General features: G+C 37.7%; 1 protein-coding gene across 1 annotated transcript in view; it reads right to left on the bottom strand.

The window, feature by feature from the left end:
• Positions 1-568: 568 nt before the first annotated feature.
• PIK3C3 (phosphatidylinositol 3-kinase catalytic subunit type 3) overlaps positions 569-12,309 on the bottom strand; it is a 114,949-nt gene continuing 103,208 nt past the window's right edge. Inside the window, exons 24-25 of the mRNA XM_045296041.1 lie at positions 9,000-9,125; positions 569-892 (exon numbers count right to left, since the gene is read on the bottom strand). Coding sequence (XP_045151976.1) covers positions 878-892; positions 9,000-9,125 — 141 coding nt within the window. The 3' untranslated portion in view covers positions 569-877. The remainder of the gene's footprint in view (positions 893-8,999; positions 9,126-12,309) is intronic.

Here is a 12,309-nt window from a genome sequence, read left to right as displayed (position 1 = left end):
GTTAAAAAAGAAGAGTCTAGAACAGAACAAGTTCTTTTGGGACCCAGCGTTCCTACACTGGGAAACTCCTAGACCCAGGCAAGGAACTCCCCGAGCCACCGGAAGGAGAAAGCTTCCCCAGGAGCTGGCACCTGACTTCGAACCTCCCAAACGGGGAGAGAATAAGTTTCTTCTTGCAAAGCCCTGTTGGTGGTAGTCCTGCTCCAGCAGCACTGAATAACAAGAGAGCAGCATGACAGAATTTGTTGCACTTTTTGAATTTAAAATAGTTGCTTCCATGGGAATGTAAAATGCCTTAGGTTCAGTTTTAAAAGCTGTTGTCATAGTACCTTTCTTAAATTTCTATATTCTATCTTATATTCTTACAATCTAGAAAAACTATGAGGTGTCATTTTTAAAAAGCCAATATTCACCAAAAAAGACTGTTTTCTTTTTTTTTCCTCAGTAAAAACAGTTCTTGAACCTTAAAGAATAAGTTCAGTAACTTGTAGCTTTAAGTATTTTAACTTAAACAGAAACAAAACAAACAATGAGAGGACGTGATAAGGGGAAAAATGACATTTTAAACTCAAATGATTAAACTGCTTTACTGTTTCAAATAAACTCTTCCAGAACTCTCATAATATGTACATGATCCTGGAATAATTGTTTCACTTCATAGATTATTAACAATGTACATTTAAAAACAAATATATATTTCAAGAGAAATTCTTCAAAACCATGTCTTCAACATTTCTTAAAAATAGCAGTCCAGCAAACATTTCAAGCAACATATAGCACGTTGGAAATACAGCATCTTCAGGGTAAGTTTTCTTCATTTTACTTGTTATTCCGAAGTCTTCCCTATGTAACATAGGCTGCTGTCTGCAGCCCGGCTTCACTTTCTCCAGTACTGCAGACATTACAAGTAAAGAGGGAGAGAAAAAGGAGAGAAAATAATAAGCATCACTTTACACAGTAGAGATAACCAATAAAGTCTACAATTCTAAAAACAAAAGAATAAAAACACTTGAGAGATGTAAACATAATTCAGTTAGCTAATTGGTGTCCTTTTCCTAATTTTTAATGATTCATATTGAAAGATGAGTCACTTTACTAAGTGCCATGAAGGGTACTGCAATCAATCAGAATGCAAAGGAATCCCAAGACTTTGCTTAAATATCAATTTATATAAGTAATGGGGGTGGGGTGGAGGCGTGTTTGAGTTATAAGCACAACTGGGCCAGATTATTACATGTCAGGAAAACACAATCTCATGCAGCCTAGGAAGTCAAAAACTCCGGTAGTTTTTATAGTTCTTAGATGGTCAATTTTAAGTAAGTTTGGTGAAAGACTGAAACTTTATTCCAGAGAGTGCAACCAATTAATTCCAGAAACGGTCTAGATATCACACGAAATCAATAAGTTCTGTGGGAAGGAGAGAAGCATTTTACTCGCACATTAAAATCATAAGCATAGGATGCTATACAGCAGTTAAAAGAAACTAACATTTTAACCATATACTTTGTGATAGGCACACTCACAGTTAACTCATATAAGGTTTATATGACTTTTTCTATATATGACACTGCTTTCTCTGTTTTCTTTCGAATTTATTTTGAGGATTACTTAAAGCAAAATTATTCAGCACCACTTAATGTTTGTCTTACACATGTGCAGAGATTTAAGACAACATTTCAGGTGTCTTTTGTTCATGAAAATATGTTTGCATTATCTTAAGGAGGTGGGATGCTGTTTGTAACAAAATTTTGTTCCATAAGTGTCCCCCATTATTATTTAGAGAGAAAGTGTTTTGTATACAAGAACCTCAAAAGCTGACTGGTTTTAATTTGCTACGATTTAAATTGGTAATTCTAGAAATGATACTGTAAGATTAATAATAAAAGGAATGCAATTTATGGTTTGGCAATATAAAATTACATTTCCTAGAGTTCTCAACACTCATATAAAATCACAAACATTTATTTGGTGCCTACCATATGCCGTCAAAAGGACTGATTCACAGCAAGCCCATGTCTGTGGCAATGTGGACCTGCACTCCACAGGGTTTTAAGTGAGATAAATGTTTACACTCAGAAGTTGCAGCACACACACTCAAACACACCCCGAGAACTCGGACAAATGAGTGGTGCTTATCCCAAGTAAAGAATCAACATGTCTCAGGATGTGCAGGACTATCATGGCGGTTGGGAAAACGCATCAGAGATAAAAATTTGGTTTGGTGTGGAGGGATAGAAGATGAGTGTCGTAGAGTGATCTTTCTTCATAGAGTTCTTCTAACCGTGTCATTGTAAGCCTCAGCAAATGATTGGGTGGGACTATGCAAACAGGGAGTGTGTAACACTAATAGAGGTGATTGGCCAGTTTTAGTAATTACTGTCCTGTCCACAAGGATGGGCCCCATCTCTGAGGCAGGAGGAGAGTGAAATGCTAGGACCACTGAAAGAAGAGTCCGCAGTGCAGCACGTTCAGGATCCCTATGTGAAATGGCAGAGGCCGAGGAAAGGAGACCACAAAACAGAATCCAGGAGAGACATGCTACACACGAGTTTTCACTGTAGCTAAAGTCAGCGCATAAAGGCACAACAGGAATATCAAAATGACCCAAGAAAAGCTGTTTAGAAGGCAACACATTAGAAAAAGGTAGCTTTCTCAATGAAGTCCCCAGGGAATTCCAAAAATAGACTTTGGGGCAAGGTCATGGCACCCCATCAGTCTCGGCCGGAAAGCACATCTAAAGGTCAACAAACAGACCTGGAACTATTTAGAGGCTTTTTGTTGTTGTTGTTGGGGTGGGTTTTTTTTTTTTTGGGGGGGGGGGTTGTTGTTTGTTTGTTTTGGTTTTCTTTTGCTGTTTTGTTTTGCGCTTCCCTTTTTTGGTGTATGTGTGCTTATTATTGTCTCTGCAATCCTATCTAGATAACATAGGCAGGATAAACAATCCAGAGGAGAAAACAAAGCGACCAACAGTTCCAGGCGGACATGGAAGAGGTGAGGCGGGGAAAGGAAGTGGGTGTTAACAAACCCAGAGACAAAGGAACAACATATGATCTAAAATAGATGGTGAGGAGGGTATAGGATGCCTGGGAGGGCTTAATCAAGGGCAATGTAGCAGAGAGGAATTACTGAAACCCAAATGAAGGCCGGAAATGATAATGGGACAAGAGGAAAGTAAAAGGAAGTAGAGGGCAGAACTAGGAGGCAAAGGGCATTTATGAAGGTCTAAATACATGCTTGGACATATGCAATATATTTATATATAACAACAGGGAAATAAATCTTTGTACATATATTGATATGTTAAGTATTAAGGTAGCAGATGGACATTGGGCCTTGACTCAAGTACTCCCTCAAAGCAAGAACACTTTGTTCTAATAACCTGGCTATCTGTGATGCTCGCCTTCTGGACACGATTTCTGAAGACAAAATGGGTGCATATCAAATGTGCTGAAGAAAGCTGATGGCGCCCAGCTATCAAATGATATAGCATCTGGGGTCTTAAAGGCTTGAAGATAAGCAAGTGGCTATATAGCTGAGAAGTGACAAAGCCCACATGGTAGAAGCACACCAGCCTGTGTGATTATGAGGTGTCGATGGGATCAGGTATCAGGCATCAAAGATCCAGAACAAAAAATCATATCAATGTGAATGAGAGGTAATGTAGTGTGGAGGCCCAAAACCACCTATAGACAATTAGACATCCCCTTACAGAAGGCTCACAAGGAGGAGATGAGCCACCAGTTAGGGTGCAAAATAGCACTGATGAAACATACAACTTTCCTCTAGTTCTTTAATGCTTCCTCCCCATCACTATCATAATCCCAATTCTACCTTACAAATCCAGCTAGACCAGAGGATGTACATGGGTACAGATAAGAGCTGCAAACACAGGGAATCTAGGACAGATAAACCCCTCAGGACCAATAACGAGAGTAGCGATACCAGGAGGTTAAGGGGAAAGTGGGGGAAGAAAGGGGGAACCAATCACAATGATCTACATATAACTCCCTCCCTGGGGGACAGACAACAGAAAAGTGGATTAAGGGAGACATCAATCAGTATAAGACATGAAAAAATAATAATTTATAAATTATCAAAGATGAGGGAGGGAGGGGGAGAAACGAGGAGCTGATACCAAACCAAGGGCTCAAGTGGAAAGAAAATGTTTGAAAATGATGATGGCAGCTTGACACAGTGGATATATGCATGTATTGTGATAAGACCTGTATGAGCCCCAATAAAATGATTAAAAAAAATAGGTATCTTTCAAAAAAAAAATCTCCCCAGTAACAATACATAAAAAAACAAACTTTTTATCTTTGGGCAGATGACATGTGCCTGGAGGTTCTTAGAGCTCTATTCTCCTTGGGCCATCATTTTGCATGTCTGAAGCAGGATAAACAAATCTGACATCTTAGAACAGTTTTTCATTGTTTATGAGTCATATTTCTTTTGGGTGGCATAAGGGGGACATGGAATTTAAAAGGAGACTCCCTCTATTTGCCATATCAGAAACATTTTTGGGCTTAGTACACAGCTATTAAAGAGTAATTGAGACAATACAATTTTTACCTCTTGGGAACTTTGAGTGCTTTAGATCAAGATTTTAAACTAGAAAGAATTACATGTTACTCAAATCTGACTGTTAAGAGGAAAAGTGTTCAAATTGTAAAGAATTATTCCATTTTGGGGGCAATTTGTATAAGTAAGGAAGTTAGAAAGAGCAGAGAAATAAAGAAAGACAAGAAAATGGGAAGTTGGCACGAGTAAAGTAATGTTAAAAAACAACTACAGAAGAATCTATAATTACATTTATTTGTCTGGGACCTTAGTAATGCTTTAAACATGCAATATTTTGTTACTGCTGCTTTGCAATGGAGACACCCATGTATCTATGCCACAGATAAGCACTAAATAACCCTTATTATTTGCAGTATAAATATATAAACTACAATCTTATCGCATTTCTATAATTAAGGCCAACTCGGTGTTTGTTAGCAAAGAGTGAATCTTGATTATAAAATAAAGGTGACTTTATTTCCTGCTGATCTATTCCATGCTGAGCATAACCTACAAGAGTATTACATCTAGGCATAAGGACTTCAAATAAAACTATCAAAGGAAAAAGAGGAAGCAAAACTCTTACAGATGATCAATTTTTCTTCCTACAATGGTTTTCCCTGGTGTTTGGGGCCTTTAAAGAGAGCTAGCCTTAAGTGTACTTATATAGTACACTTATATAGTGTACTATATAAGACCAAATATAATTTTCATAAATGAACATTGTTATAGTGTATTTATAACTAGCTATAAAAAGAGTATGTACATATAGCTAAACATAACTATTATTACAAAGGCTTAAAAACAGGGTTGTTCTGATTCATCAAAAACTGAAACAAAACGGAAGAGTAAACATTAGTCCAACACTGATTTTCTGAACAGACACACAAGCACAATATACAGGATGACAATAATTATTACTCTTTACCAGAGAAATAAAAGGAGAGATGGGCTCGAGTGGTCTTAGACAGCTACGCATTCTGCACACTTAGGTTACTCAGTTCTAAGGTCAGTCAGTGACTGGCTGTCCACAAATACATAGGAGCACATCAGCTGCAGCAAGACACATCCCGCACATGCGTTCTCACTGGAACTACAGCTACAGCTACAGAAGGGAAAACAGGAATATCAAAGTGACTCAAGAAAAGCCCTTCAGAAGGTAAGACTTTAGAAGAAAGTATCTTTAAAAAATTTCTCACCAGTAATACATAAAAAAAATCCCCGCCAGTAATACATAAACAAGCAAACAAACACAAATGGTTACTATGCTTGTGCAGTAGGCTGGGCAGATGACTTACACTTTGTGGTCATCATGTGCCATAAGAAAATGAGACATGCTGGAGTCACAGGGCAAGCTATCAGATCACAGGGACATTCTCAACCAAGCTCATGGCCATTGAGTCAATTCTGACTCGCAGCGACCCTACAGCACAGAAATGTTCTTTTGAATTTCAGGGATTGTAAATCTTCACGGGAGCAGATGGTCTCCTCTTCTCCCAGAGTACCCGGGGCTTTGCCCTGCTGCCCTACGGTTACGGCCCACCACTGAATTGAACCCTCCTCTGCCTCCTTAGATTAGGAGAAAAACAAACACTCGCTTTCTTAGGACTCTAGTCTGACTCCTAGGGACTGTGTAGAACAGAGTAGAGCTGCCCCTGTGAGTTTCTAAGACTTTAAATCTTTATGAAAGTACACAGCCTTCTCTTTCTCCCTCAGTTACTGCTGACCTTGCGATTAGCAGCTCCAAGTGCAACCCGTTTTGCCACCAGAGCTGCGACTCCGAGACAATAGGTGTCTACGGGAGGAGAAGGCTCAGACTTTCTCCCACAGTGCTGCTGCTGGTTTCAAACTGCTCACCAAGCAGATCACAGCCCAACGAGTGACCACTGCACTCCCAGAACTCCTTATGAGAGGCACTTGTAAAATAAAGGAATACCTATAATATACCTAAAATAAAGGAATACCTATAATGTTTATTAGGAAAAACATGCATTGCTGGAGAAATGTCAGGCCAAATAACTTTTCAACTTTCCACATTTACTGTTTTTCTTGTAACACCCCCCAGCTGCTCCCTAAACACACACACACACACACACACACACACACACACACACACACACATACACCCTCCCTAAAACAAACATAGCTGAATTCCCTTATAGGCACATAAATGTTGCTACAAACTAGTGTCCCTCAACATATGCTTTTTCTCCTTGAAAACAACAGGGATTGCTAAATGGATGATGTTGATACATTTCTAATGTTTTGAGCTGGAACTTCAGCTTTTAAATCCAATCTGTTTAAATAGTCAGTCTTGGTTGGTGTGTGTGTGTGTGTGTGTGTGTGTCTGTGTGTCTGTGTGTGTGAGTGTGTAAAACTCCAATCCTAATCTATGAGGACTCAGTTATCTAGATTTAATTTCTAACAAGATCAATGGAAAATACACCCCATTCCTGAAATGTCCACCATCCATCAGTGAAGTAAAGGCCAGAAAGGGGTCACAGAACCAAGGAGGAAATGGGCTGAGGAGTGCAAGATGACACTATTGAAAAGCCTGGTTTCAGAGGCATCACTGACCCAAACCATGTAACCCCTATCTTTCTGGTACAGACAAGACTGTAAAGCCCTTGAAAGATCATGCCCGCAGGAAAACGGGTCCTGATGATGGATTTTCAAAGACAATGACCCAAATAAAAGTGTTTTGCGGTGGGAAACATGTACCGCTAATAGGTGAGGGTTGCTAGGCAACAAACATGGTAATGCTTCATCTCTACCCTGCCTTAGGAAGTGTGTGATGGAGCAAAGGAACCTTTTCTGTATTTCAACATAATAGTTGTAGCTGACAATTTTAGTCTTAAAAGATAATTTCCTTTATGTTGAAACAACTGTAACTTTTGTTAACACGTATTAAGTCTATCTCCATTTGAAGCAAAAACAAAAACCTTGCTGTTTTATAGTCCATATTGACTAATGGAAAAGGAATAACGAGCATAAAGTAATATTGAATTCTTTTAAAAATGTTCTAAATGATGGCAAAAACAGATGTTGGTCATCACAATCTGAGTGCACATGTGCGATTCATTAGTATCCATACTTGGACAATATATAAGTAGAAATGCGAGTCATCAAAGAGAAATCAACTTCACTCCAGAGATTAGGTAAGAAACAGCTGTGCTTCTATATAATTTTTTTAATTTGAAAAGACTCATGTGAAGGTAAATCCTAATTTAGATTTCCTTTTCTAAGCAAGTTTCAGTGAAATTCAACAGTTAGATTATCCTTATTTTGATACTGAATTTGTTGCAAAAGGATATGGGGTATAGACAACATGTGAAGGAAGCCTTTAAAATCTCAAGCATCTTCAAGTTCCTATTTTAGAATAAAGAATAAGAGCCGAAGACCTGCATGTGATAGGCTAGGAAATGCTTTATGGTCTCCGGCCTTCCCCCAGCGACAAAAGAGGCACAAGGCACATTCACCTTGTAATGTCACAGTAAACATTACATGATATTTTAAATGGGGTGGGACTTTATGAAGTACAATGCTCAAATAAACATAAAGTGAACCGATTGTATAAGAGAGTGTGTCCAATACTATAAAATGGAGAACTGAAATACGATCTAAAGATCCTTACCTCCATTATTCCATACGCATAGTAAACCTTCACTTTTACCATTCTAGAAGGCTACGATAATGCTCTTTCTTAAGATACTGGGAGCTTTCAGGTATTTGCTTTTACCCTTACGTTCACATTGCCACAATGCTAGCTTTCAGCATTATTTTCATATCCAGAATCAATTCTATAGTGGTGACTGTTGAAAACATGGTGAATATAAGTTAACATCACCAAATTGTACACATAGAAATGGTTGAAGTGTTTCAGTATATATATGATCATAGTAAACCCAGGGATTGCTAAAAATCTACTCAAGCTGCACTGCATTTGCAACAAGCAAAATTATTTAACCTCTGGGGTCCAATTAAAGAGCATGCCTACCGACCAATATTATAATTTTCTTCTATGTCCATCCATTCTTTTCTCTGAGGAAAGGAAGATACCAATAATTCAAAAGAGTTCAGTCAGTCAGTCTTACAACTTAATTTGTTTAGTGGAAGCACACGCCTTTCCGCGTGTGCTTTGCATTACTTTGCTTACATTTCTTGGCCTAAGATCAACCTTCACTCGTCACTCACAACAAAGCACAGAAGCACTCATGTGGTTGTACCAGATATTAGTCATTCCCAAGAAATGTTAAGGGCTTGGGATTTTAGACTCAACAATGCATGGAACGTGTCCGTTTCAGCTGGCGGGCAGGATCTCAAAGGACTTGACTGAAAACAAACTAAACAGGTGCCAGTGGAGAGAAGTACAGCTTCTGAATGGCTCCGGGTGGTACACGGGGGAGCTGCGCTAAAACTCACTGCCTCAGAGGACTTACCTGGGCAAACTTGTGAATCTGTTCGACCACTGCGGCGAACAGGGCGTGGACACTTTCATCAATGAGGCTCTGCATGTAGTGCACCGCCTCTTCGTCAGACAGGTCTAGACGGAACTTATCCTGCACCTAGAAGACAGCAGTCTCGTTGGTCTCGTTAATGAAGAAAAAGAGGCCGTTTTTGAAGCGACAGAAACAGATGGATGCAGGCAATGTTATATGACGAGCTATTTCCACAATTCTTCCTCACAAGTTTTGAAATTCTTTAAAATACAGTTCAAGGTTTTAAATATATTAAAAAGAGTTGTGTAAATAACACCACAACCCATTTTAGAATATTTTCTTCATTTTGTACTCATTATTATAGCAAAATCTGGGAAGTGCCTTTAAGCAAAAGGTTGGAAACTCATAAATCCAATCCTCTGTACTAATATAATCCTATCAACAGAATTAAAAAAAAAATCACACAGTGAAGTTAATACCTGTATTAAAAGAAAAAAATTTGACAAAATCAAGCATCTTTTCTTGATAAAAACAACCAATGACAAGGAAATGTCCTTAATCTGATAAGGACACATGTCCGCATGTTTGCATACTCATGGTTCTAACCAGGCAATTACATGAGAGAGAGAGAAACGACATCTAGATTGAATCAAACAAAACCGTAAAGCTACCTCTGCTCACGTACGTCATGATCATTACCGACAGACTCACTGCCACGGAGTCAATGCCGACTCACAGTGACCGATAGGACAGGGCAGTTTCAGACACTGCGACTCTCTCCAGCAGTAGAAATCCCCTTCTTTCTCCCTGTGAGCTGCTGCTGGTTTTGAACTGCTGACCTTGCAGTTAGCAGCCTAACACACAACCCCTAGCAACAGGGCTCCTGGTCATGATCACATATAGAGGCAGAAAGTGTACTAAGACACTCACTAAAAATAAACTACTAAAATTAATAAGTGAATATGGTGACTTTCACTGGAGCAGTAACAATATTGTTCTCTAACTCTTTATAGGAGTTATCCTCCTTACTCTTCGCACTTATTATAATACTGCTTAAACAGCCCCGCTTAGTGCTGTCGAGTTGACTCGGACTCGTGGCGTCCTTACAGACCACAGAGGAACTGCTCCATGGGGTTGTCTTTCTTCACAGGTGCAGATGGCCTGGTCTGCCTACGTCAGAGCCACTGGTGGGTTTGAACTGCCAAACTTGCAGTTAGCAGCCTAACTATCAGCCCATTGCACCACCTGGGCCCTTCACTCACTATATTAGAATTTGGAAACACAGTTTTTTACTTGTTTTTATTTCCTTATGACTGAAACACACAAATGATTACAACAAAAGAGCAGGTTTAATACATCAGAGTGAAAGGAAAAGCTTTAATCTAAGTATTAGTTTCTTCCTGAATTCATTTGAATACTTGAGGAGCATTAGACTTCAAAACAAAACAAAACAAAACTTTACCCAAATAAAGATCAAAATTTAAAATAAAGGGCAATTAAAATGAAAATGGCATCACCATCCAACTACTGCTTAAAGATAATCAGTGCTTTAAATAATCTTTCATAATAATGCCTTTTTTTAAAGCTACAGCAACAAATTACCATAAAAATGTTACTTTGGCTTTAGTGTTTATTGATCTTATAAGGTACCAAATATAATTTAATTTTATAGGTCAGCCAAAATAGAGCTTTAGCTAATTTGTAATTGCTTATATAATGTTTTGGTTTGTTTTTAGAGTTTATTTAAAAATCAATTTAGAGGCTAATCACATCTGCTTCTTCAACATAGCATTGTGTTAGCTTGTTAAACTATTCTGATTAAGAGATTTGTCACAACACTTATAAAAGGCAGTTCTTTTTAATAGCAACATTAAAGAAAAACATGAATGTATAACAAATGGTACTTTTATCACGTGGATGACTTATTACACTAGGTTTGTTGTATTTATTTTTGCCATTATCGAAATATTGCATATTAAAATGTGCTAAGGAAAATAAGTCACTTGGTCTGTTTGTTCAGACTCATATCCACCCTGTAAGCCAGGGCACAACTGCACCCTGATGTTTAAAGACTTGTTGAGTCTTTACAGGAGTGGACAACCTCGTCTTTCTCCTCCGGCACAGCCAGCTGGGTTCAAAAGGCAGGCCTGGTAGTTCACAGCTCTCTGTGTAACCCACTCCTCCACTACCAGGGCTCTAGGAATCGGAATTGACTTGATGGCTGTGAGTTTGTGGATCTATCTGTTCATTGTTGAAAAATAGTCTATTTATTGCATTTATTTAGAACACCAGTACCACAACACTTGGCTTTTTATCAGTAATTCTTATTACATTAGACTACTTCGATAACCTTGTTTTTAATGATTAGATTTATAAGATTAGAACCATTTTCAGCAAACTTCTTATAGCACACTAACTTATTACTATGAAACACTTGCTAAATATTCGTGCTTCATGAATATATACTTAAAATGTTTAATCTCAGCTTCTGTGATTGAGCAGTGGTTCTTTCAAGAAATAAATCTGATTAAAGAAAATACAACACATTCTATATGTAAAAGGCAAGTCCCAAAAAACAAAACAACAAAAACACCCACAACGTTTATACATACTAAAAGAAATGGAAACAGAGAAATATTGTTATATCGTGTTATCACTCAAATAACTTGGATAATTTGTCTTTCTCTAAAGACCTAAAACTTATATGCACTCTAGCTCTTTTCCTTCATGAAGCCAAAGAAACATTTTTCAAGGAAGGGAAGTCATTATAGTAGAACGTCCACTTCTACTTCTTATAAGTCTGCCAATAGGAAACAGAAACTTTAGCCCATGTGAATGTGCACAACTTTCTCTTATCATTATTATTTTAATAATGATATTTAATAATAACAAATTCAAGTTTGTTTTATTTGATAAGTTCTTATTTTGGATAAAATATAACATAACCCTTTTATAAGTTATCCTTTTTGGGGAGATGATGGAGAAATCATTTTTATACTATTTAATTGTAAGTGGAATAAATAGCTAAGGAGTACTGGTCTAAAACAAAAATAACTGACATACAGGTTTTTCTTTGCTTTATGCTCCAAGCCCTTAAAATGAATTGGTTCATATTTTTTATAAGCTTGTGCTATATACTAAGATAGATACTTTAAGGGGAAAAAGGCTGATACTTAAACAATAAACCATGATATTCTATAACAGAAATAGAACAAAGACTGAACAAAGAATAAGAACATGGCTTAACTGATAGGAAAAATGGGAAAATCTCAATCTGACAAATATTGTTGGAATTCTTATAAATGACTTT

This window comes from Echinops telfairi, unplaced genomic scaffold, assembly GCF_000313985.2.
Source record: "Echinops telfairi isolate 266 unplaced genomic scaffold, ASM31398v2 ScPeMD7_7400;HRSCAF=8409, whole genome shotgun sequence".
NCBI classification, from domain to species: domain Eukaryota; kingdom Metazoa; phylum Chordata; class Mammalia; order Afrosoricida; family Tenrecidae; genus Echinops; species Echinops telfairi.
This window is presented reverse-complemented; position numbering and strand designations above follow the sequence as displayed.